The sequence below is a fragment of the Haemaphysalis longicornis genome, unplaced genomic scaffold (assembly GCF_048455015.1).
Source record: "Haemaphysalis longicornis isolate Haplotype H1 unplaced genomic scaffold, Haemaphysalis longicornis Haplotype H1 scaffold_7, whole genome shotgun sequence".
Classification (NCBI taxonomy): domain Eukaryota; kingdom Metazoa; phylum Arthropoda; class Arachnida; order Ixodida; family Ixodidae; genus Haemaphysalis; species Haemaphysalis longicornis.
In genome coordinates this window covers 4,611,576-4,638,258 of record NW_027526422.1, presented here as the reverse complement: position 1 = coordinate 4,638,258, position 26,683 = coordinate 4,611,576, and the positions used below count along the sequence as shown (strand labels likewise).

Sequence of the window (26,683 nt, the reverse complement as noted above, 5' to 3'; positions counted from 1 at the left end):
CGGTAACCAGCTACTATCATTGCTAGCCTTGAAGTGTACATGCAATGAATGCAATGAAACATTCAGCACCACGCAAGCGAACACAGCCAAGGAATCAAACCAGCTAGGTGGCTCAGTGGCTATGGCGTTGTGCTGCTGAGACCATGGTCGTGAATTCAACTCCCGGCCATGGCGGCTGCTTTTCTGATGGAGGCGAAAAGCAATAACGCCTGTGTGTCCAAGATTTCAGCGGACGTGAAAGATTCCCAGGTGTTCGACATTAATCCGGAGCCCTCCATCAATCAATAGCCTCCCCTTCAGCTACGGCAACACAGTGAAAACATGCCAGACATCACAACACACTGCAGTTGCGCAACCACCATTGCTCCTCGGTCAATTTCCCCATCCCGCTATAACAACTACTGCCATACCAACAATTCATCAGGTTTCTGCGGTACACTTAGAAAAATGCCAACATTATTAATGTTTGTGGTCTCCCTTTAATCCTGTCCTTCAGTGTTTCAAAGGATGCTGGAAAAGGGTAGCCAGTGGTGGCAACGAGGCCCAGATAATGTGTATCAGGCATGTATTTGCCCTACCCACCATCACGGGAAACGGTGTAGACCCAATGGCGCAAGGGCCTCGAGCAAATCGAGGTCAAAGATGTGTCCCTGATTTAGTGGCCTTCTACAGTAGCCAAGACATGGCGCAAGACGCCTGCAGAGTTGACCAGCAGATTGGACGGTAAAGTGCGAGCTGTTAAAACACCAAACGGAATAACGACCGGTTAAAATGCGCCCACCAGCACTCACTTTTCCCTCTGTGCGTCGTCTTCGCTGCGCGCCGAGCCCAGTATCCGCAGTCGTGCCTCGGCGTACTCGGCCTCCCGCTGCTGCAGACTCTTGACGGGCTGCCGGTTGGGCGACTTCTCGAAGCTGGCGCCGTTGACGCTGCCGCCGGTGCGGCTCGCGTCTGGCGGACGCTTCAGGATCTTCACGGCAGGCGCGTACTGCGTCCGAACACTGTCTTCCAGTACCACACGAGGCATCACACTACTCAACTCGCCGCTCGCAGGAGGTGCCGCGTTGTTGCTGAAAGGGAGGCCATCGATGCACAGTTACCGTAGAACAAGCCGCAAGATCCACTCCGAAAGCGAGCACAACCTTGGATTAATACCAAGTTCCGCAGAACGCTGCCACTGCGCCGGGATGGAACACTTCAGTGCTAGATTATCTTGAACTAAAAAAAGTCGGCGCGAGACGTCAAATCATAAACGTGAAGCCGAGTCTAGTGCAGGCATGCGCTAAGCAAACGTCGCCGAGAAGTAAGGAGACACGCTTAAACGAAGTAGACAAGTGCACAAAAGGCGCACAGGTTCCAAGACAACACGCTCGGGCAAGAGGACAAACGTCAAGTAAACTGACCTGTTCGCGGAGTTTGTTTTCACCTTTAACCTTTCCAACTTCTTCTCCAGCACCTGATCGGACATGACAGCACACGTTAGGATTTTGGCAACATGCACAAGACAAAAAACAAGAACGGCAGGCGCGGATTGAATGGGAAAAGCATTTTTATTCGCGAAATGCAGCAACGCGAAACGGGTCAAGCAGGAAAGCTCAGAGGCGAGTAAGCCTAACATTAGGGCTACAACTTTCGTGGATTGAACTTGCCTCATTCAAGCAGGTAAAACGACGTGCGCCCGCCTCGGAAGAAACTTGAAAAGGTTGATAAAACTAGGAACACGGAACCCCCTAGAAAACTTACGCCATTTTCCACCATATCCTCCCAGTCATCGCAAATATCTTCGGAAATGTCGTCTGCCATCACCGCGAACAAATAAAAATAAAGCGATCGCAGCGACCCCTATGGCCCCCTTTTTTAACTGCTTTCACAACCTCCGCAAAGCAGTTTCGTTTTTAGGTCGTTCAAAAATAGCCCCGCTCGGGCCAGCTCAGCTGGCTTAGCTTGCAGATCAATCCAACGTGCGTAGGTAACAGGAAAGGAGCCGGCTAATCGGGACAACAAAATCGTACTACAAAAAACGAGTGCCCCCACTTGCAGCCAATACACCCACTATCCGCAGCGATAGCGCAGTTAAAGGTGAAACTAGAGCCACTAGATGAAGCGTAGCTTATAGTGGCTCAGTGTAAGCAAGTTAGCCTATTTCGATGGAAGATTAGTGTTGTGAATACAGATATGCCATCCGCAGCAGCAGCAATTTAACTCAGAAAATGCCAAAATCGTGAAAACAGGTATCGCCACTCATTCATTTTTCTGTACTATAATTTGTGACGTCACAAATCGCGAATGGTAGAGCGGGATTGGTGGAACTTGTCGAAGCATTGTTCTGGCTCGAGCACTGATACACGGACATGCAAGCGCAAAATAACTCTATGCAAAATAAATGTATGTGTTTACTGGTCAGGTGCTTTTTAAAAGATGCAGACCTGTAAGAAGCAAACATTACAAAATGCTTCATCTCAGGCAGCAGGCTTTGTTGCAGTTGGTTGAAATTTTTCGCGTTGCATACAAGTGCAGTCAATAGATGCATGAGGGTGAACGTGAGAGCCTACGTATACTGTACTGACCACTTATATACAGTAGAACCTTGACAAACATAAATCGCTTAAACGGAATTGCCGCTTAAACGGAACAGTAGCCTATAAGTTGGTTGGTTTTGTATTCATGCAATGTAAAAAAAAGCTCAAATTTCCGCTTCACTGCATAAACATAACCAGAAATGGATCTTCTTGTGAAACCCATTGGCATGATAATAAATTTTTTACAGTTTGTTTCATTTTTGTTTTGTTTTTTCTTCCTCCGTGTTTTGTTTTTTTTTTGCCTCGTTGGCCTCATAAGCCTCGTCTCGTTAGTGGCCAGCCGTGTTAGCACAACGAATGCAACATCGCAGTTCTGGTTTCAGCCATTTGGTCTCGATTCAAGATGCTGCTGTTACAGGGCTCAGCTCCTGCCGCCTCGTTCGGAGAGGAGGCGGCAATAGCCATCGCCATGGCTACCGGAAAGGCAAAAAGAATAATTAGTGATTCGAAGACAGCAATCCTAAACTTCTCACGAGGCTACATCTCGACAACAGCAAAAGAGACCCCGAAGCCAAAACCGCACTAATATGGACTCCTCCAGCGCACTCCGGAATGCCTGGCAATGAAGTCGCACATGAGGCTGCTCGAGATCTAGTCTACCGAGCCCCCCAACCCCCTGCGGACACACTGCCAGATGAAACAGCGGATGACAGAGACCCACTCACAACATATAGAGAAATCTTGTACCACTACAGATGCAGCAGCTGAAAAAGTACCCAGAGGCACACGGCAATCTGAATAGATCCCAGGCCATCGCTTGGCGACAAATACAGACAGGAACTTTCCCTAACCCACTTCTGTATAGCTACTACTACCCCAGGAGTCCAGCGACCTTTGCAAAGCATGCGGCCAAAGGGCAGACCTCAAACACATAATATGGGCATGCAGAGAAAAGCAAAAACACACACAAAGAATAAACATCTTTAATGAGGAGCAATGGGAGACGGTGCTGCTCAGCTCCGAAGAACTACTACAGTACTGATCCAAGAAGCTGAAGAAGCCGCCAGGGGTCAAGGACTCCTGGCCGACGACTGAAATCCCACCCGGCCCCTTCTGGCTTTCTGGAAAAAAAAAATAAAGTTGTTTCTCTCTCTCTCTCGTTCGTGCCATCGTGGTGCTATTCGCACTTCATTACTGCGTTGCCGTCTTCTAAATTTGGTGGTTCGTAAGCACGTGCGAAGTTGAGCCTTCTAGCCTCTGTGAATATGCAGTTGCAAGGACTCAAAAATAATAGATGCATTTGGTGGTGCATAACGACTCATTTTGCCAAATCAACTTTGTGAATGCTGTGCCTAAACCTCTTGTAGTTTCCTTGCTTTCAGATAAAACTATCAGCTACATTCACCTTCTAGTGCTTATAGTTTCATGAAGTGGTATTAAGAGTAAGTACGCACATAGATTTTCATTTTCACACATCTATCTCAGTAAACGAACTAATTTTTTCAGTCCCTTGTAGTTCTGTTTATCGAGTCTATTGTATATGAAACTGCAAGCAGGTACTATTACCGCAACCGACCTGCAAAGATACGGCTGTCACCTCATTTGACCAATGGCACATGTATTTTCACCACCTGCTCCTAGGAAGTGGCGCAAGAGAGAGACTCTTTATTACAGAGAAAGCAGAGGTTTTCCAGCATGAATTCAACGACATGCTACTCTGCGGGGAAGGGGGTAGAAGGAAACAAAGGAAGTAGGTGGAAGAAGAAGAGTAGAAGACAAAAGATAAGAATAAAAAAAAGAATAAAAATTAAAAATGAATAGAGTCCTGTTTAAGGGCGCCGAGTAAAAACTTGACTGTACACGCTAGGGAGATGGCTACAGTGTTGTAGCGACGCCAATGTCCTCGAGGTACTCAAATAATGCAGACAGGGCTTTGCGCTGGGAGGATGGTGAGTGAAATGGTCCAAGCATCAAGCTTAGTGTTATTGGTCCAGGTTGGATACATTCAATTCTTTGCTGTGAACGGGCCCTTGATTCAGCATAAGCAGAGCACTCTAGTAGTATATGTTCGACGGTTTCGGGTAAGCCACAGTTGTCACAGTATGTGTTGGAAGTCTGGCCTATACGATGAAGGAATGAATTTGTAAACGCTGTATTAAGGCACAGTCGATGGTACAGTGTCTCCAGTCGGCGAGGTATCGTTCCGGCTGCCTCATTCTCATGTACGGGTCTATGCTTTATAGAAAGGCCTGATGAAACTCCGGAAGGGACCATAAGCGGCTTCTTTCATCCAAAACTACTGCCTTAGTCATGGCTGAGGCATCATTTTTCGTGAAAAAAATCCTTCTTGGCGTTCTCGATTCTAGGCCCCTGCGGGCAGCCTCATCCGCTTTCTGGTTACCAAATATGCCACAGTGGCCTGGGAGCCACTGTACACATGATGTCTTTTTGTTCCCTCCCAGGCACCAAAAGCAATGCCGTCTAATTTTCCACCCTGGACCCTCTCGCCCCTACATATCAGATGCAGCATCCCCGGAATCGACTCCAAAAAGAGCATGCCTCAAAGCGTACTCTTACAATTAACACTTCAGCATATCAGCTGGCTGTACTCTGACGCAAACCACATCTTCACAGATGGCTCCTGCACATCTGAGCGCAGTTCCTCCGGAATATTTATTCCCTCTACTGGCCAGACGTTCTCCTATCGCCTCGAGCGTGCGACATCATCGATGACCGCCAAGCTTCACGCGATCAAGGAAGCTATACGCTACATTTTACGCCAGCAGCCAAAGCAATGGACTGTTTTCACAGACTCGAAGGCGGCTCTCCAAAACCTGCGACGCAGCGACTGCTTCACCCTACATGAACATGCCTCTCGCAACATCACATACCTGCACCACCTTGCCAACGACGCTGGACACCGTATAACGCTTCAGTGGCTTCCCGGTCACTGTTGTGTTTTAGGAAATGAGAAGGCGGACGAAGCTGCTCGCAGGGGCCTGGAAATGCGCAATGTGAGGAAGATTTTTTTTCACTAAGCGTGATGCCACAACTATGGCGAAGGAGCTTGTTTCAATGGAACGAACCGCCTTTGGTCCCTTCCAGATCGCCACCATGCCTTCCTACGCTACATAGACCCTGAGCTTAGGATGAGGCTGCCAGAGGTACTTCCGCGCCGATTAGAGACATTATATCACCGACTTCGTCTCAACGCAGCGCTTACGAAGGCATACCTTTTTCGACTTGGTGTCACCACAAACCCTTACTGCGACAACTGCGGGTCACCGGAAACCGTGAAGCATTTGCTGCTGGAATGCTCTGCATACATAGACGCAAGATGCAGTCTTGCGCAGAAACTAGAGCGCCTCAGCCCAGGACCAATGACCTTGAAAGTACTTCTTGGTCCATGGCCATCTCCACCAGCTCAACGCTAAGTACTGGAGGCGTTGTTCGACTATCTGGACGAGATTGGCGTCGCTGCAGTGATTTAGAGTTTAGAAGACAGACTTTGTAATCTTACTACTCACAAACTGAGTGTCATTTTCTTGTTACTTTTCTGTCTTCTTTTATTTCTTCTCTTTCTTCCTCTTTCTTCTGCCCTGTAATCCATGGGGCCTTTTTTTTCCCCCTCCCCCTTCCCCCGCCGAGTAGCATGTCAGTGTCGCAATTCCGGCAAACATCTCGGCCTTCTTTTCTAATAAAGAGCCTTCTCTCTCTCTCTGATGTCCAGAGACGAATGCGAGATGGTGGAGATACTTCACTTCTCGCTGGGCATATTCATGAAGGCTGAAGCAGCTAGCGCGTTACAGGGTCTGAATTAAGAGCTGCCTTCGAATCGCAAAAAATGGTCCACTGTGTCGACGGCTGGCGAAGAATGCATCGGATGGCTTCTTTTATCCAATGAAGCTCAGCCAACATGGACGAAATCGGAGACGAAGCCAACAACGAAGACGAAGCCAACGTGGACGAAGTCGGGCGGTATGATAGGGCTTTCCCAGCTGATGGAATAAAAATTCCTGATGAACTGCACTCAGATGTTGATGACCCATCAGTAGAAATGTCAGTCGTTGCACTATATAATTTGTTAATGTGTGTGAGTGTCATCTGAAGTAGGCCGATTTGAGGCATTTGCTTTTTTGAATCAATTCCAGGTATAAATGCTTTTATCCAATGTCCCACAGGGCATTCCTTGGAAAGCTTCACAGGTGTCATCAGGCCCTGGCAAAATTCCTTTTCCACGTACCCAAGTAGACCGTAGTGTGAAACCCTATGCCACGAAGGTACAAGCACAGCATTCCCGGTGCAATGCAGAACGTTAATTCAATGCGGTCATAGGCTGCTCCTTATGTTTTCATAACTTGGAAAAAAAAAAAAAGAAAACCCTAGGGCTTGAACCCAGGACGTTGGCATCAAAACCCTGAACTCTACCTCGAGGCCACAGATGCTGAATGGGGGGCTCCTTTACATGGTGGTGGTGGTAATGGCGGTAACATGCATTTTTACTTACAAGTGGTACAGAGACGCCATGTTACGCTTTGGCGAACTGTAACATCTAGGGGAAAAGGGATAGGTTATGGGAATTGTGGGAAAAAACTGCTTCAATTTGGCAGGAAGGTAAATGAAGTGGGGGAAACCGGATGCGCAAGGAGGTTCCGTTGAGCGGTGAGAAGATGCGTTCTTTGCTAGGATTAAGAATACTTCGGTAAAGCCAATCATTAGGACTCCATGGGCTTGGCAATGCTACTTTTTCGAAGGTTTTTTGAAAACAGCAGTGTTCAAAAAGACCCCGCAGATGGCGCCAGGTTATACAGCAAGTGCCCGCCTTGTACTTACAGAACAAAATGTCGCCAGGCCCTGCCAACCAAAGGCGGGGACTTCGTGGTGGCACATTTTGCTGTAGGAAGCCACAGCAAGATGGTATTAGACTATGGCTTGCTGCGACCAAGTGAGAGCCAATGAGAACAAGCTTTAGAAAGACAGCAATGACAGAGTGAAGCTGGGCTCTGGTCATTTTGCAATCTGCACCTAATGCCACCAAACACCACAAAAAAATTTAAGAGAAATGGCAGAGGAATGAAAGCTTTTTTTAACTACGTGTATTTCCATTTTAGTGCCTTTTTAAGGCATAGAGAAAAAGGCTATGGTCAAGGCAGTGCGAGAGTATGAAAAGGGGAGCGTTGCCAGTACGTACCCATTGCCCATGCAAAGAATTGAACATTGCTGAAGCATGCTTCTGCTCTTCAGCTTTACGCATGACGCAAACCTGCTTGCGAATGTCCGCAGCACAAGACGACTGCCCGGAACAGGAAAACACAAGACTTTTTTGTAACATTTTTTTATTCCCCTTTTATAGATCAATATACCTCTTTAGAATATACAACGACTGGCACAAAGACTGCATAGAAACTTGCCCCAACTAGGACTTCCCAGCCACCACTCTGATGGCACCAGGGACGTTCCATTGACACTCTCTCCTTGCTTTCACCACCATTTTGCACGTAGCGACACGACGCAGCATCTTCCCCCAAAAGAGTAGGATTTGGACAGCCACACCTAATCTCACATTTTTACCTGGCAGGCGCTAACAAGGGTGGTGACTGCACATCCCAGACACACATGTAAACTTGGTGACGGAAACGGGTAGAGGCCATGAAACTGAGGTGAAAGAGCACACAGTTAAAAAGAGGAAGGATGGGGGGGGAGGTTGAAGTGCTAGGTCCAGCACAACTGCTTGTACAGACTTGATCGGTGCCACAAACATTGCACACGTGTGGAATACCGCAAGTTAGCATGTTTGAAAAAAATATGTTATGGCCGCACACCATGTGAAAGAAGTTAACATTTTCAGTCTAACGGGTGAAATGCTTGCCACACGAAAATTCCGACAATAAAAAAAAAGAAAGGCCTGGGAGGGACAACGAAGTCGAGCCACTAATTACCTCTACGGGGCCAAACCCAAAAAAGGTGGCAATCTGAGCTTACTTTCCTTGTCTGCACAAAAAAACTTGAGCATTGCCTTACACAACACGCGCTGTCACAGAGGGCACTCACACCTCACGGACCAAGGAAGGTACTGGGCAGACACTAAAAAGCAAGCAGTGGGGTACAAGGGCACAAGAACCCTGGGAGGTGTAGAAGGCACAAAAACTTGCGTAAAAAGAAAGCCTTTTGTAAAGGTCAACTTTTACTACTTTGCAAACCAGCACAACAAGCCATGTAAAGGCTAATAAAGCACGAGTGATATCAAACCAGGGGTCTGACAATGTGCAAAATGCCAATCCTCCTTGCACAGCTTAGAATTTACACAAATTTCCACATCACAAGCTGCAGTGCTACTTCACAGACACACTAAAAAAACCTACAATCAAATTTAAAAAAATTGCATATCCTAGATACAACATTTTTTAGCCTTATGGACAAGGGCTATTACGAGCCCTCAATGAGGCAAGTGCACAACGTTCGTTCTTCAGTTGCGGAAAAAGAAAAGCAAATAAATTACACACCCCTATTTATTCAACAGGAGACCTTAACAGGCAATCTGAATGCAAGCCCCCATTAACTCCCACTGAAGAGCTTGACAAAAATGTATTGATCTTTTGTCTTGTGATCCAAACAAAGCACCGAATAAACATGGGTGCATGTGGAGAAGGGACGCTCTGGTAAGGTTGTGGGAAAATTTCTCCTTTGAACGGTAGAAGAGCTGAACCACGACAGTGCTTTTACGAAATAAGACTTCAGTCGACATGACAAGGAGGCATTACATTCACACAATTCACGTGCGCGCGCACGCACACGCACACACACACACACACACACACACACACACACACAAGAAAAAGACAGTTCCTAAGACAGTGAGCAAATTAACAGCCAGCAGTAGCAAAAAGCAACTGCTTTGTTTTTATCATGAACAAAAAAAAAGAAAAAAGTTGATCAGTTGGTAGAAAAAAGTCCAAGCCACTTGGTGCAACAAACCAGCCTTCACTACTCGTTTTTCAGTTAACAGTAGCAACAGGGGAACGAAATGCAATCACAGGGCAACACAGTGGCACTGCGCTTTCTAAGGAGGCATGGTGATGTTCGTTCAACGATGCTGAAATGTCAACAGAAAAACTAACGAAGCAAAACCCCACGATGCAGTGCGCAACACTGGGAGGGAATGGTGGCCTTGGGGAAAGGTGAAAAAAAAAAAAAAAATATACGACAGCGTCAATGATTTGATGCACAATCAGACCTGGCCAAATTACATTAAAAAAAAAAAAAAAGACAAGCTAGAAAAACCTTGGGACAACGACAACTTTGCCACCCAAGAGCTGCTACTGGAAAGACACTAAAGGAAAATTGACCATGGAAGCAGAGGAAGCGACGCACTTGCACTGGGGAGAGAAAAAAAAAATGCCGCCAGCAACATTGTGACGTTAAGTGAGCAGTACGAGGTGGCTTTGAACAGCTCGGAAGAGAACCAATGCCAAGTGCTCAGCAGGCAAGTGGAAGACCGCAATTCTGCCAGGAGGTGTTCCAATGGCAACCGAAGAAAAGACTTGCACAGGCCGGCAGGCACGAACGGAGGAAAGACGGTGCCCACTGGCGGCCAGCGGGAAGACCCAGTGAAGAAGAGGCGGGGCCCCCTAGCGGCGCGAGGGCCCCCAGGGCACTGGCTTGGCTGGCACCGAGTCGACGGAGGGCCCCCCGCCGAACGAGGGGAACTCCTGGGTGCTCGTCGTGTCGGGGGCCCGCTGCTCCCAGGGCCCGCCACGCACCACGAAGCCCTCGCTCGACGGAGGCGCCGCTTCGGTCCAGCTCTGGCCGCCGCCCTGGCCCTGGCGAGACAGCTGGTAGCTCTCTTGGTCCACTATGTCGTCCAGCTGCGCCAGGCAGGGAAAGGAAGGGGGCACTCAGCACTGCAGGGAAGCACTGCACTCGCCCCCGTCAGGTCACCCCACTCACGTGCTCATCCTCGAACTGCTTGAGGTAGTCGAGGGCCTCCTCGACGTCCTCCTCGGCGCCAGTCACCTGGACCAGGTTCTTGTTGGGGTCCTCCGGCCGGGGGAACTTGATCTCCACCTTGTGCTGCTCCATCAGGCGCCGGATGTTGCGCCCCTTGGCCCCAATCAGCCGCGAGTGCACCCGGTGGTCGATCTCGATCTCCTTCGTCACCATGTCCTCCTGGAAGGAGGAGGCCAACCAAGGACTGTGTGTGGCCAGCCCACTCACTGCAGCTTTTCTTCTTCCGCTCCCGCTGCGACACACTTTGCGGTGCTTACACTGCTGTCCTTTCGAGTGACACTGCCCTTGCCTTGAAGACCCGCTATTTTTCCATAACCACTCACGTTAACACGCAGAGAGAGGAACAGCTAACCCAGATGCCTATATAAGAGGGGATCGGCAGTTCCCTGCCCCCTTTTCTTGTAGTGGCAGCATCACCGTCTGCATTCAGTGACACTATCACCACCATGAGTGCACGCAACCATCACCATCAGTGGTGCTTGGGCTGGAGTGTGAACAGTGCCACGCAACATTAGAGATGGCACAAGACTGCGCACCTTGGTGGTCGCACGTCATCGCCGCTCCCCAGTCGGCCAGCACCTTACGCATAGACAACATAGGAAGCCCCACACCACTTCACCGAGCCCACGGCTCCTTCCTACAATTTCCATATTGGCAGGGCTTATCCCGTTGCTGTCCCTTGAGAGGTCTGTCAAGGCAAGCCTTTTGGGCAGAAAGAAGCCCACTCACCCACTCCTTGACGATGCGCAGTATCTCATCCCGTGCGTCACAGGCGTTCTTCTCGTAGCCAATGACCACTATGAGGTTCTCCTGGGCAGCGCCTTTGTCGGGAAACTGCACCTGGACGTTGAATTCCTTGCGGATCTTGGTGACCACTGCTCCCCGCCAGCCAATGATCTTCGGGTGGTACTTGGGGTCCACCTCCACCTCCAGGTGGAAGCTGCGCAGCTTCTGCACAGACAAGACGGGGGGCAGGAGAATTTCGCACAACTGTGCTGGGCAAAGGAAAGAAAGGAGGCATCTCCCGCTACAGGGAGCAATTTATCCTCGTGTTGGTGAAAAGGCCAAACGAGGTGGAGGAGCAAGATGGCTACCACGACACCACCAACCACTCACGAGGCATCCCTGGAGATGGAATCCCCTGTGCCACTCTTCTCGTGCACACAACTTCCACGGTACACCGCAGCGAGCATCGATTAGAAAAAGCAGCCACATTTCTGTGCCGATATGATCTCGTAGATGCTTTAAATGACAGGACGGCACACGCTTTTGCCCCAGTCACCAACAGGGCCTGAATGGCGTTTCAGAATGGGCCATAAGGGGTTGGATGTGGTGGGACTGGCAAAGACCAGATCAAAAGTGTTGTCACCCACCCGGTCCTCCTCCTCCTCGAGGATCTGTGCAACCCTCTGCAGGAGGGCCTCCTTGGCGGAGGCCACGTTGTCGGCCGTGCCCGAGATGAGCAGGGTGTCGCTCTCGTCGGCCTGTGGGGGCACCGTGATGTTCACGTCGTGGTCCTCCATGAGCCGACGCACACCCGAACCCTTCTGGCCGATGATGAAGCGGTGCAGCTTGAACGGAACATCCACCTGGCGGCCCCAGGGGGGAATGCGGGTGAGAGGGGCCCCACAAGGGGGAAAAACAGCACCCACCTGTTCCGTGACGGGCACCAGGGCCTGCAGGGCGTCGCGCGCCTTCTCGCAGTCCTCCTGCTTGCCCGTGATGAGGATCAGGTCTTCCTTGCGCACCTTGGCGCCCCCGTCTTCCTCTGCAGGGGCAGCGGTGGCATCACCGTTGACCGCCGCCTCCCCGTTCTCCAGGACCTCCCCGCGGTCGCGCAGGTCCCGCTCGGGAAACTTGATGTGCACGCTGAACTCCTGGCTGATGCGCTGCACCTTGTGGCCCTTGGCGCCCATGATGGTGCGGTGGTGCTGCTGGGGGATCACGCACTCGAGGGTCACCCGGGCCTCCAGGTCCTGGACGATCTCGAGGATGCGCTTGCGGGCCCCCTCGACGCACTCCTTGGCCCCCTTGAGGACGACCACGTCGCTGTGGTCGCCGCTGCGTGGGAAGCTCACCTGTACCCCGCCAAACTCGCTCGCAATGTGCTGCAGCTCCTCGCCCCGGCGGGCCACGAAGTGCCGGTGGTGCCTGGGGTCGATGCGCATCTCCTCCTCCACCACCTTCTCTAGGCTCTCGATCATCTCGCCCAGCTGCCGCTTGGCCTCCAGCACCGCTTCCTTCTTGCCCACAATGACGATCGTGTCCTGGCTCTCGTCGCGCTCCATCGGGAAGATGATGCGCGCACCCGTCTTCTCACGCACCTGCACGCCCACCCCAACCAGTGCAGCTGCAGGCGATTCCAAATTCGCCTCAATTCCAATATTAATATGAACGCAAATAATGCCACTGGAGAACAATTTGTTTTTTTAACCTGAGGGGGGGGCACAGGCTGTATTGCAATGTCAGTTTGACATTACACCCCTTTCAGAATGGGCTGCAGACAGTGCACGCAGGACTTGCCTGTGCTACGCGATCACAGCAGGAGCCACATCGAGGCCTCACCAATGCTGCCAACAAACCATAACGCTAAACAAGTCAAGCCAATTCATTACTGCCCTGGAGAGAGAAGAGTTGCTCTACACAGGTGCCAGCACACTGTGGTGAAAGGGAACACGTGTAGCCAATAAAAGCAAAGAGCTAAACAGACACCATATCATTAGTGTCTAACTCCATTCGTCCTATATCATGACCAGCACTGCTGGGACTGGAAATCCACTAGGGAAGCACTTTATGAAGATACTCCCAGGCAACGAGGCTCATTCGACATGCAAGGCTGACCTACAAAGACCGATAGGTATGACGACGATGCACCCGAAGAAGCATCTGACATCCACAAGACCTACTAACAAGACGAGCACCAAGCCGCCGAAAGATCAGCGAAGGTCAAGGATGCAATCAAACCAAGCACCCAACTATAGGTGGAAGAAACCTTCAGGCCTAGGATGAGGGTGACTGAAGTGGTAGCCCAGTTTGTTACCGAGGCATGCACCCTTGCCACATTGCAGAGAAGCTCAACATGATAAATTCCGCCACACAGCAGCACCATCACGCATGACATTTCCAACAGTGATTGCCGCAAAGCTGTCTGAAGCCAGAAAAGTGAACCCCCCCCCCCCCCCCCCCAGATACTCAGACCCCGCACGTGTGCCCCTTGTCATGTCAAGTGCACGCGCTGGCCTGTGCTAAAGTTGAGGAATCTCACACCACTGAAAACTTGGGACTCGTCATCGAAAGCACCTTCGAAGAATGGGAGATCCTAGCTCAAGGCTAATTCCTAACTATATGGTCACGGAAAACAGCAGGAGTAGTAAAATACTTCGACAATGTTCTGTTCACAGTGGTGGTAGCCAAGCAGTACCACTCGCGAAGTGCGCCACTACCTACAGAGTTTGTAAAGGTACAGTCGAGCCCACTTATAACAAATATATCGGATATGACGAACAACTGTAGCACCGTCCACTTTTGTATGTGATCTATGGTAAAATAAACAGCTTACTGCAATGCTAAAGTGTCGCAATATTGGATATAACGATTGAATCCGATTCCAGCGTGGGCCAAAAATGCGAGCTGCCGCCGACGACCTGTGCCGCGATACACCTCACATCCCTTCCATCTCTCAGAAAACGAGTCAACCGCGCCACCTACGAGGAAGCAAAAAGAGGGGAAGAGCAGCTTTCATTCACCTTTCAGCTTTCGAGCACCTGGCGCCACTGCTTTAGCACCATCCTGGTGCGTGCTCGTGACATCGCAGCGCCTCTCGCTCGAGCGTTCGCTTGTGTCCCCATGTGCACTGCTTAGAATTTGACTGGGTGCCTCTTCCACGACAGACTATATTTTGGCCTCTTCAACTGCCTCTCTTTTTCCATGGAAGGGACGTCAGGGGTGATGTTTTGGAAACGTCCGAGTGCCTCGCTCAAGAGGTGATCGTTGTGCGGATACGTGCTGCGGACAGCGGTGACAGTGACGACTGATGTGGTTGCGCAGCCTACACAGGTACTGCCTTCACGAGGTCCAATGCGTGACAGTCCCTCAGGGACTTCGTTTTTGCGAAGGACATTTACTCAGCTAGGTGAAGCACCTACAGATGCTCTTGAAAAAGATGTGCGCTAGCTTCGGGTGCGCAAACAAAGCTGACCGAGTATGGCTTCCTTTCTGCACATAAATAGTAGTAAGAACTTGCCCGCATGTGAATAAAATGTTTTGAGCTCTGTTTTGTCTTTTTTTAGCAACCCGATTATAACAATCATCGGTAATAATGATGAAATTTCCTTGGAAATTGGATATTGTTATAAGTGGACTAGACTGTACCTACATTACTTTGCAATTTTATGGGAAGAGAAACCATTTGCCTGTAAGAGGGTGCAGAACTTTCCTAAACTATTGAAATTTGCATCTGTTTTAGCACCTTATCTATTTGAAATAAAATTATTCGAACCAAAATTCACGATTTGCACATGCCTAACCTACACATGTCATGCAGCGTTGCAAGGACTGCCATCATTAGGCTCGCTTTGTTGCCTTGGAGTCCTAAAATTTCAAATGGTGTATTAGCTTCTAAAATGCCCTCAAAGGTTCAGACAGCATGAATGCTTCAATAAAGGCTGGTCGATGCTAACCTCAGAAACTATGCACAGAAAATGTGCACACACAGAGCAACAAAATGCATATGAAAAGGAGGACTCAACATGGCCGGGGATAAAAGATGGCAGGGGATGGCCTCACCTTACGAATGTTGGAGCCATTTTTGCCAATCAAGAAGCGGTGATGCTTTGGCTGGGCCCGAACTTCCTCCGTGTAGCTGGAGAGCTGCTTCTCGTTGGAGAGGTTGAGCAGCTGCTTCTTGGCGCGGTCGACGTCGTCCTTGGGCCCGCTCAGGGTGACGCGGTCGCTCTTGGAGTCCGGCTGGGGGAAGGTGATCTGGACGCGGCCGCAGTCCTCCATGATGGCGTGGATGAGGCGGCCCCGGGCACCGATGATGGCGTTGTGCAGGTGGCAGGGGATCATGAGGTGCACCTCGACCACGTCCGCCTGCTCCCGCTGGGCCTCGACCAGACGCTCCTTGGCGGCAGCCACGGCCTCCTTCTTGCCGGTGATCATGACCACGTCCGAGGGGCCCTCGGCCGGGGGCAGGTCGATGCGCGCCTCCGTCTCCTGCTGGATGCGGCGCACCAGGGGCCGCCCCTTGGGGCTCTGCAGGTGCTTCAGGAACTGCTTGAACAGCACCAGGTCCACCCGGTGGCTGGACGCCTGCAGCTCCTGGCACGCCTGGCTCAGGTGCCGGTAGCACGCCTCCACGTCCTCCCGCGGGCCCCGGATGAGCACCTTGTCGCTGCGCGCTCCGGGCTCCGGAAACGTCACGTTCACCTGGACGCAAGCACGTAGAGCCGTTCAGAGTCAGCTGCACCCGGTGGTCCACCAGAGGTACTCGGTCCCCAGTGTCGCTGGTCTGCCCAACTTGCCACATAACACGGCATTTTCGAATAGAGAATCGCAGGGCTCGACTAGGGGCCAGTTCTTTAGCCGCACACGGCGCTTGAGAAGCAGCTGGCCAAACAAAAAGCAACGAACACGGCTGCAGCACTAAGGGAGCACGTGGGTGCCAAACGCCAACGAAACTGCACCAATAACCAGTGCCGAAAATCTTTCTTTTCAAAAAGTAGAGTTCTTGCCTTCAACCTAGTGCACACTTTCAGGAATACGCATTTGAGCCGTCATCAATTAGTCAAAACAATTTAAAAATGGCTTTTTTTTTCTCTCTAACTCTCAGCTTTTGTTCCACATGCATGATGGTGTTACTCTTGATCTCTTTGAAAAGTGGATCTTTCTATTTTAATTTTTTGCAAGAACTGCTTCATTCCATTTATTGGTTACCAGTGAAACCAGCATAGCAAAGAGCTGGAACACAAACAAATCAGTTACTGACCACAAATGACTTCAGGGCAAACCAATTTGATTGGCTAGGCATCCCAAGTTGTCTGCTTGGCACCATCATAGCAATGCACCAACATACAAAAACATTCATGTAAGGATTGACAAAAGCTCCACACAGCGTCTCAAGGAAGTCAATATACCAACTGATAGTGGAAAGCAATCATGAGCAGTGTTAGCAAGCACCCACAGTGCTTTCTACCGCGTGTTAGGCAGCAACACATAGCCAAAATCTCAGCTTGAGCACTTTGAAACTCACTTTGAGGGCAATTTCAACAGCAATTTTCTCAGCTTTGCTTTTGTACTGAGAATGATATTTTAATAATTAGGTAAAAAAATTGTGTAACCAATACATAATCCTTATTATGGATTTATAAAAATGTTGTAGCCTTAGCGCTGTATGGCAGACGTTCAGAAATAACCTAAACTAGAATTTACCAAAGAGGTCAAACCTTGCGATAGCAAAATCCCACAGCTACAAAATTCCCGAAGCAAACGTCCATAGAAGCCCATGCATGTCACACCTCTCGGCAACAAAATGTTTTCGGACAGCTATCTCGATAAAATTCGCTGCAAGTCCAGTCGGCATGCTAACCGTCCATTAGAGGCTCGCAGTGTTCAGAAGTGCTCAGATGCATTTTTGGGGGATGCAGATTGCATCGCCCGATACCACAGCCCCCTTGCACGACTGCTGCCGTACAGCAGGCAGCCTCGCAGCGACGCCACCAGAGGGCGACAATTCTGGACAGGGTGGCGATTACTTTAGTGGTGCACAGCTTGGGCTAGGCTAGGTTGGACAACTGTGTTAGGACAGGACACAGAAGGCGACATTAGCGCTGCGCCCAGACAGCGCCCAGTCTCGTGTCGCCTTCTCTGTGTCCTGTCCTAGGGCTGCCGCCAAACTAAGTATGTACCAACACAGTTTTTCAGTTCATGGGCTAGGCTAGCTGGCTACCGCTGAACAGCATGCGTGCATTCATTGTGCATGCGGTAAAACCTCATGCAGCCTGGTCTCTACCGGTTTGAAAAAAGAGGCCGGCCCTCTTTAATAGTGCACGTGATGATTGTGGCCTTTCCGGACGTTTTGCATATAGCATTCTAACAACGAGGTGCCACTGTCTGACGACGAAGCAGCTCGACTTCACTTGTATGCGCGGGCATGAACGGTGCCAAGGCCCAAGCAGAAAAACGTGCAGAGAAGGAAATCCCACAGGTTGTTTTGGATGCGTCCGACACGATTCGGTCGTTCTTAATGAACAACTTTTTGCAGTGTGAGGGCTCAGCTGTGAAGTTGCTGCAAGGTAGGGCTGGCAAAGTGATATAACCGACTTTCAAAAATAAACAAACATTCAAGTTTCATTCTTGCGGTTATCGAAATTCTCGCAGAAGCGAATTTTTTGGCTATCCCAGTCAGTTTCGGTTTTTGAAGAACATACTTGCATACCCAACTTGGAGTTATTAAGCAACAGAATAATTTTAGGCCCCCTTCCCCTCTGTTTCCGCTGCCTAAAAAGGGGCCGTGGACAAGATGCAGGCAATGCAAGGGCCTTCTGCCTTGGGTAGAGAATCAAGCGTGTCATGCGTGACAGTGGGTTGGCGAGACGCACATTCTAGGCTGCCTACGGTTGCTTAGACCTACGTGGAAAATAATTGATTGCCACTGTCTGGAGCAGCGTGCATGATGATTAATGGTGCAGTTTCCCCCCGCATGGCAAGCTCAAGGTCCCGCTACTGGGCTCCCCCTGGCCAACCGGGCAAAAAGGCTGCCTGCCTGGTTGAAGCGGCGCCGGACGTCCTGGATGGCCTCCCCCTTGGCCCCGATGAGCAGGCGGTGGAAGCGCTGCTCGACGGCCAGCTCGCGGGTGACCTCGTTCTGCAGCTTGTGGGCCATCTCGAGCAGCTCCGCCTTGGCCTGGGCCACCCCCTCGGGGGGGCCCTCCAGGCGCACCACGGGCGACCGCTCCTCGTCCGACGGAACGTGCACCGTCACGCCCAGCTCCTGCTTCAGCCGGTTCACTGCACGCCACCAGGGGCACCAATGCCGTCAGGAGAGCTGCTCACGCGTCGCCAAGCGAGCAAGCGAGCAGCTGCGCACAAGGGCAGCTCCACCCCCGCGAGCCAGGGCCAACCTATCCCGTAGAACCCACAGCAGGAGTGGTCACACAGCTCCACCCTTCTGCTCCCACTCCTATCCAAAATCAGTCATGGTAGTTCGCTAGGGACGTTCCACTCAGGAGGATGACCACCCCGCAGTCAGCAGCGGTTTGCTTTACAATGATTTCTCCCTTGCAATCGTGCACGGCATGCATTTGTTCTGCCAGTGGCATCACTCTGCTTCACCCTAGCACACTCAATGTGCCTCCCTTTGCTTACTAAGACAGGATGCAGCGTTCAAAATGAAATTCCTTCACCACAGGTTTTGATGGGCACAGTACCTGGGAATGCTTCTGTGACCCCACCGAAGCAATTTTCAAAGTGGTATCTTATGATCTCAGTTCGTACCAAGCTTGGGTGATGCAAAACATGATAGAAATCTTATTTAAAACAAGTGCTTTGCATTCCAATGGAAATGGATGAAGTCGTGACATTTATATTTTTTGATCTGCAACAATTTCTTTAGGCTGAACTGAACTTGAACAAGAAATTCACAAAAGGAAATGCTGGAAAACCAAGAATGTCGTGACTTAACCGTTTCTCAAGGAACATGGTGGTAAAAATAACACGGAATCAATATGGGCACACTGCCACGATAAGAGACCCCAGGTGCGCATATCTCAATCCAAGAGCAGAAACGCCACGCACCGTTGGCGCCAGCCTTGCCGATGATGTGCCTGTGGAACTGGGGGTCCACCTTGACCTCGACGGAGTCCATGGTGCTCTGGATCTCGTGCAGCCGCTCCTCGAGGGCGGCGCGCACGGCCTCGAGCTCCTCGGTGGGGCCCTCGATGCGGATGGTGTGGTCGTCCTCGCAGAAGTCCACGTGGGTGCGGTGGTGGTCGGCCGTGATGCGCTTGATGCTCTCGCCCTTCTTGCCGATGAGGTACTTGTGGGTCCAGCTCTTGGCCGGCAGCTCGGCCGTGCGCACGCTGTTGGCCTTCTCGTAGACCAGCGACAGGGCGTGGCCCAGGTCCTGGGGGTTGCCCCGCAGCACGATCGTCTCCACCTCGCTCTCCATGGGCGGCACCTCCACCCACACGCCCGTCGCCTCAAACAGCTCCTGCAGCGTCTGGCCCCGGTAGCCGTGCACGTACTTGTGCTGCGACTTCTTCACCTGCAAGGGCGGGGAGAGTTCCTCTCCCTAAGGGCACTCTTTCCAGCACTGTAGATTTCTTCTTCCCTGTGCCGAATGCCTGCTCTCCTGCACACTGCCACATAGTGCCCTCTTTGGCACTCAGATACCGCTCACGTTTGCTCCCACGCCTAACATCATTGTTCACCCCAACAGCCCGTGGCAGTGCTGCAATATCCAAATGGGTGAACTTCTCTGGATGCCCAAAGTAAGAAAAATTCGAGACTTCACAAAAACTTTTTACTGGGCTTTTGCAGTGCTACGATTTCCCAAGAAATGCAAAGCACTGAATTCAGCTCAGAATGCTTAAGCCTGGCATGCCGTTACACTGCACAGGGCCGGCCAGTCATACAGCCAACAGAAGTAACTTCGGCTCACTTTCGAGTTCACAGCTAGCAGGTAGTGTATAGTGACGCAGCAAGTAGAAGTTTTTCACCAGTAGTACTTTCAGGATGAGGTAGGGCCATTTTTTGGGAGACATTAGCTGTACCCGCACAACCCAGACCATCGGCGAACGGATGGCACAAGATGCTGGTCCTTGCGAGAAGACACAAGCATGACCTCTCCTTGCCAACTGCCACCGCTGCCCACCAGGGCAGGACTATGGCACTGCTGGTTACTGGTGCTATAGTCCTCAGCCATCAAGGCTCTCCTCATGCCAGCCAATATTTGGAGGAGGCAGGACTTCTCTGCCAGTAGGTTAAAGGGGCACTGACACCAGGGGTGGATCCAGCTGCCTGCTTTGGAGGAGAAGGGCGCAAACACCCAAAATGTCATGACTTAATCCCAGTTGCACACCTTTCACCATCACACTCCAGAAAAGCGCATGACCAGTACTCCTCGCTGATGCGCTTGATGGCCGGAAATAAGCCTTGAATGACCTCTTTGAAGGGGAGAAATTGGCCCTCTCAGGCGTGGGCTAATTTCACAGCTAACAAAAAGTAACAAGTGAGGGGTGCTTTGGTCGCCGTGGACAGCGATTGTGCCCCAGTGGAAATCTTAGGGCTGGGCGACCAGCGCAGTTGCACAGGGCAACAACGAGAAGGGGGCGCAGACCTGCACTGAACACTGCCCTCCCCGTCCTCTCCACAGTTTCCTCCCCGTCTTCCGTCCATCAAAAGAAGAGCCTTCGTCTGTGCAGTTTCAAGTGCGGAATCAACCCAAATCATCAGGTGTATACCGAGAATTAAGCACCTGCAACATAATAAACAAAACGAAGGGGCAAAGGGGGGATCGGCCTTGCCAAAAACCGCCTGAGGAGGCTTCGGGACGTGGCTTCCATATTCCCAAACTTAACTCAAGTTGCCTCCCGGCACTTTCCGGCCCCTTAATGCGTTTAAAGAACAAAGCTGATGCTGAAAGGGTGCCTTGTCTCGAAGTTTTTGGCCCGAAAAGTAAGCTACAGTGAAACCTCGATATATCGGACAGCGTGGTACCCATGAAATAGTTCGATATAACCCGAATTCGATATATAAAAGCACGTAAACACGCGTCATAAACTGGTACAAATCAATTAATTAATAAATTGTGCAGCAAATACTTACTTGGTGCTTCAAAGTATTTATTCTTTTGGCTTAAAGTACTGCAGCAAGGTAGCCTGGCGTGTTATACACGACTTCCTCAACGTAGTCCAAATGTTCCACAAGCGACAAGCCGGTGCCTTCTATAGCGCTGCAGTAGCAGTGCGGTAGGGCCAAAACCGCTGAAGCCTCGGTCGAAGTCGGGAGCGGGGCACTATCAGCGCTTGCGGGTACAACCTCGGCAGAGTCTTCGTTTGTGCGCTCACTAGTAACCTCTGCTAGGATCTCCAGATCCGTCAACTCCGCCGTCGTTCCGGTGCTGTCGTCACAGCCAACAAAGTCATCAATGCACATGCTTCGTGGCTCAGCACCAACAAAGCGCTCCAGCTGGCCCCAGGTTTCTTCAAGCTCGCATTCTTCTTTTGCACCGTTCAATTCTGCTTCGGTGCAACCGATGCGCAGCAGTCGGGAACGCCCATCGCGCCACCGCTATCCTCAAGGGTACTGCGGGATAGCTCGCCGCCTGTCAACGGAGCGCGAGCGGTCTGGGCAGTCTGGGATGGCGGAGTTCGATATACCCATTTCATGTCCGTCCCAGTTCGAAATAAAAAATTGAAAATGCATGTGGTTTTCCGCGTGATATATAAAGTGTTTGATATAGGGAATAATTCGATATACCCGTGTTCGATATATCGAGGTTTGACTGTATACTTAAGGCAGAAAGAAGTTACACACAAAATGAAATTGATCTTAGTCTGTATTCACTGGCGCGGCACACATGCAGGCAACATATGAGTGCACCATCACTGGTTACGTCGGGCTCCGCAGGATGGCGGTACTTGTCCGTGCTAAGCCCACGATATGGGTTGGACACTCCAAGATCTAGTCCACTGAACGCAAAGTAATGCCTCGACTCCAATGTGAGTGCGATTAACAACTCTGTTGACACCACCATTGAGAATCGGGTTGAAACGGAGCAGACGACGCACGCCGGTGTTATTTTTTTCTTCGGCGTGCAGCCGCAGTGCCACAAGCCGCGCCATGTCCGTGACCCTTCGGCCATGTTTGTGGCCATTTCCAGTGTTGCCGAGCGAAGAAATTGACTATACATTGCTAGTATTGATATGGACAAAACTTCGTACTATGGTCTGGCTACTTCCGAAAGGGAGTTGCATTTCCTGGGTGTGGCATTGGTTTAAAACCCAGGTCGGTTTTATTTTGCAAGAGAGAAAAAGAGAATAAACCTATATTGAGCAAAGGTGGATCTTATTGGCCTCGCCCCGTGGAAGGCATTCCTAGTCCGGGTTTCTTTGCCTTCGATTGAAATTTCCTCTCTCCCATGTTGTAAACAGACTGAAGGAAGACTTATGGCAACCCATGGCTATACAGCTGTCTTCTACGCACAAAGGAAGACAGAAATGCTACAGTTACTGGCGTGTGGTGAATGTTTCAATGAGTAACAGAAAAGACTGAAGAATGAAATTAAAAAAGTTCTAACACAAAATTTTAACGCTGAGATAACTAAAAAGATTCCTATGTATATGGAGACACCTGACAGAAATTTTAAACTGGGACCCTTCAGTATAATATATTTTAAATCAATTTTAATCTTTGTGTGAACAAGAAAGTTCAGAACGGATACCCTTTCTACATCGGCATCAGCACGACACGTTGAGTGCCTCGCCCAAAACTGCCGACGTCGGGGCTTCCGTGACGTATGCCAAGGCACTGCTTCACCCTGTGCGTGCCGTCAGCTTTTGTGACTGACCTCATGCTGCCCAGGTGCAAGCGACCACGGACGGCCAAGCGTTTATAACTGGGACGGTGCGGACGCACGCGCGTTCAGGCCAGCCATGGTGCAACGGAACGGTGACATCAAGAGCACCCTCCTGTCATGGCAGCCGCCTCAGTGTTCATTTAATCGAAACCGAAACTGACATGCATAAATCAGGCCGTAAATACTATTTACACTGCAATCGACCATCTAATCTGCCATTACATTACGATTAGGCTGATAGGTGCCCACAGCAGCGAAGAAAAAAAAAACGTAATGGAAAATTTCACGTCAGTAATCCTTTCAAGTAAAAGAAAAAGGCTAATTTTTGTGTCACGCTAAACTAACCTGATCTATCAGGGCAAACCCTGCTAGACCTTTCCCCATGTTAGTGAAGGAAAGTGGTGTGCCAAACTTTCCTCACCCCAGACCACAGCCCGAGGCCCCTTTATTCAGCAGTGAATAAATTCATGGTGAAAAATATGTGTGACATTTTCAATGTGGCGGAACAGTGCGCACCAACCGCAGCCAGCGTGTTGGCCACGTCCCACAAGCCCTCACGTCAGCAGTTTGGGGCCAGGAGTAGATGGCGTCATGCTGATGCCGATTGCGGACGGGTATCTGTTCTGAGCTATTTCATGTCCGCAAAAATTAAAATGGATTTAAATTATGTTAAGGGGGGACGTGGCTTTCAAAATCAACTTTTTTATTTCTTTGTGGATTTTGATGAAAATTGGCACAGCAACTGGAAATGCTTCCGTGATAACACCATAAAAATTTCAAGCTAATATTCTGAAAACTTTTTTATGTATTAAATTTTCTTTCTGTTCCGCTTGTACCGAGCTTGAGCGGCTTATAAAACATGATAGAAAATTTGTTCGAAGTGCTTTGCATTCCCAAATGAATGGACGAGGTCGTGACAGTTTTAGAATTTTTTTTTTACAACACAATGTTTTTTAGTTTTCATTTTTTTAGAGGTTAATGTGCAATAGGCATGTTGACTGTGAACGATTATGTGAATAAAAAAATCACAAAAAACAAATCTGGAAAACCAAGAGTGTCACGACCTGAACATCAAGGAATGTAATGCAAGAAACGGAATCAAAATAGACCCAGCGGTCACAAAGAAATCCCTGGTACAAGCGACACAAGTGGCAAAAAAAACTGTTTTGAGAAAACGGCTTCCAAAGTTGCAACATAGGTTTCACTTATCAAAAGTCGTCACGGTTGTAGCCTTTCATGTCCTTTTGAACATGGGGCTTCTGGAATGCCTTGCCTTGAAATTGGAGTGCCTTTCACAGCCTTTCTCTTTCCAGAAAATATCATTTTCAGCTTCTGTGAAGAGTACATACCCCACTTTGCAGATCAAATGAAGGGGGAGATGGGTTTCAATGGGCTTTCAATGCAAAGTAGATTAGCTGGTTGGCTGTATCGCACTGAACAGCCTCCTTTTGCAGTGTTGTCACCATGGCAACAAGTTAAGCATTTTTTTTACTTAAATTTGAACATTTTTGGCTTTTTTTTATGTTTTATCATCTTGCCTGGCACAGCAACTTAGTACTCATACGTGCAGGTGTTCATTGCCAAAAGTTTGCATACCACAAGGATGAAAATGAGCTACTTTGAAGCTTGGTAGAGTATTCTGCATAACTCCCAACTTCAATGCAAGAGCATATTTTTTTACTACTTTTGACATTCAAGGCATCCAATATTTCTCGCAGCAAAGCCAGTATGCCCTGAGCAATGGAATCAATAATTTCACTAAAAAATCACTGTTAAATGCTGCGACAAACGTACATTTTTAATGCAGAGAACATATTTTTATTCCTATATTACTAACTCAAACCTGTTTGCATGAAAATTACAAGTGCACGGGAAACGTTGCGCAAGAAAGGCGATATGGCTCGCGCGCATCTTAGCGCACGCTTTGGCTGGTCAGGTCGCTTTTAAGATTAAATCTAACGACGCAGGCATTAATTACAACTACTGGCGTTCAATCGTAACCGGTTGCCCAGTCATGTGCTGCCTCAATGCGCGTCGGCTATGCCGTGCGCGCCGCAGCGTTTGACGCGTCGACCGTTTCTTTCTCAAGGCTAGCGAGCCCACAGTCAAAACACAGCAATAACTAAGCGTGTAAACATCGCAAACCCGACCAAAAGTTCACTTCACGAACCGCTATTGCAAGCGCGCACACCGCGTCACCCTCCGGGGTCTGGCGACGGTAGAGTCACGCGCACCACGAAGCGTTCGATGACCTCCTCCTTTCGAGCCACACAACTTCCCGTAATCTGGCTCGTTATCTCCGGAATTCCCACCGCGATAACGTCCGTGTTGAATGCCATAGATTGAACAGAAACTCGGCCGAGCGAAGCGGCGAAAATGAACTCAAACCGCTCGCTACGCAGCTCAGGCGGCCGCCATCTTGCATTGCGCCCGTGACATCCAATCAGGAAGGTCGGTGTTCCGCGCCCCGACCGAGGACCAATAGCGCTTCAGCATCTATTTCTAGCTTCGTTTGTGCGTCGTTTCTTTTCTACCGTTTGTGCGTTCGTGAATGAACGAAGATAAAAGAGACGAGCAGATCCGGAAAGACGATCGCTCGGCCGATCTAACCATATCAAAATGGCCGCGCCCGGTGGCACCGGTGCGGAGATAGAGCGCTCCGAAAATTGCCGTTTTTTCGCCCTTTTGCGCTGATAGTTTGTCACCGCGCCTGACAAAAGTATTTTTTTATGCCACTTTGCGACGCTTTTCAGCCTAAAAACTTTGCAGACGCATAGAATAGGAAACATAGAAGCCGAATATGTGGGTTTCAAAAAAACGATGTTTTGGTCATTTTTCCGAAGTTGAAAGCCGCGTCCCCCCTTAAACTGAAGGATTACTGTTGAAGCTTGCTGGGAGATATCTCGATATCCAAAGGAAGCTTTTAACATAGTTATCCCAGCTTCAAAAGTTTCGTGTCTTAACCTCTTAACACTAATGCATTGCTGGGAAGACATCTTTTCAGGGAAAATACATGCAGTCTTGTATCAAAACATGAAGTGTCTTGGAAGTTCTTAGTTCTATGAGTTTTTTGCATATGCTGAAGGTGTGGCGCACAGTTTTATGATCCCGGGGATTTGAGTGGACGTCACAAGGTGGTGCTACGCTAGCATGCGATTCTTGTCTACATCTTTCTGTAGTCGAAGATAATCTCCTGGTTCCTAGACAGACAGCTTTGCTGAAAAAATGAGTGACAGGCGTGCGGGGAGAAGGGGCCTTGGCAGCAGTCCGCATGGGGTGCCAAACAAAGTATGGCCAACCCTGTCGTCCCCACAGCGGTCTAAAAATTACACGTGCTGAAAAATCGGTGTGCGTGTGTGTGAGAGGGAGGGGGGGGGGGGGAGAGAGAGGGTGATCCCACACCCATTACCCTGGATCTGCCACTGACAAACACCAATTTTGGGGGTTAATAGTATTCCACAGTTCGCTTCCTTTACTCAACACAATATTCCGGCTGAATCATCGCACACTCAAGTATTTAAAGGGCTGTTTCAGGATCACTAGGCCTTTAACCCTCTGAGGGTCACGGCCGTACCTGTAC

General features: G+C 49.9%; 2 protein-coding genes across 3 annotated transcripts in view; both read right to left on the bottom strand.

The window, feature by feature from the left end:
* LOC144144347 (SUZ RNA-binding domain-containing-like) overlaps positions 1–1,898 on the bottom strand; it is a 28,751-nt gene extending 26,853 nt beyond the window's left edge. Inside the window, exons 1-3 of one of the 2 annotated variants that reach the window (XM_077675761.1) lie at positions 1,744–1,898; positions 1,404–1,456; positions 792–1,070 (exon numbers count right to left, since the gene is read on the bottom strand). In XM_077675761.1, the coding sequence (XP_077531887.1) occupies positions 792–1,070; positions 1,404–1,456; positions 1,744–1,803 (392 nt within the window). In that variant the 5' untranslated portion in view covers positions 1,804–1,898. The remainder of the gene's footprint in view (positions 1–791; positions 1,071–1,403; positions 1,457–1,743) is intronic. The other variant, XM_077675762.1, reaches the window with a different exon arrangement.
* Positions 1,899–8,366: 6,468 nt separating this feature from the next.
* The window catches only part of Dp1 (satellite-binding protein 1 Dp1), a 34,075-nt gene continuing 15,758 nt past the window's right edge, over positions 8,367–26,683 (bottom strand). The window contains exons 6-13 of the mRNA XM_077675759.1: positions 19,320–19,788; positions 18,289–18,533; positions 15,312–15,953; positions 12,179–12,850; positions 11,900–12,115; positions 11,256–11,477; positions 10,467–10,685; positions 8,367–10,384 (exon numbers count right to left, since the gene is read on the bottom strand). Of these exons, the coding sequence (XP_077531885.1) occupies positions 10,148–10,384; positions 10,467–10,685; positions 11,256–11,477; positions 11,900–12,115; positions 12,179–12,850; positions 15,312–15,953; positions 18,289–18,533; positions 19,320–19,788 (2,922 nt within the window). The 3' untranslated portion in view covers positions 8,367–10,147. The remainder of the gene's footprint in view (positions 10,385–10,466; positions 10,686–11,255; positions 11,478–11,899; positions 12,116–12,178; positions 12,851–15,311; positions 15,954–18,288; positions 18,534–19,319; positions 19,789–26,683) is intronic.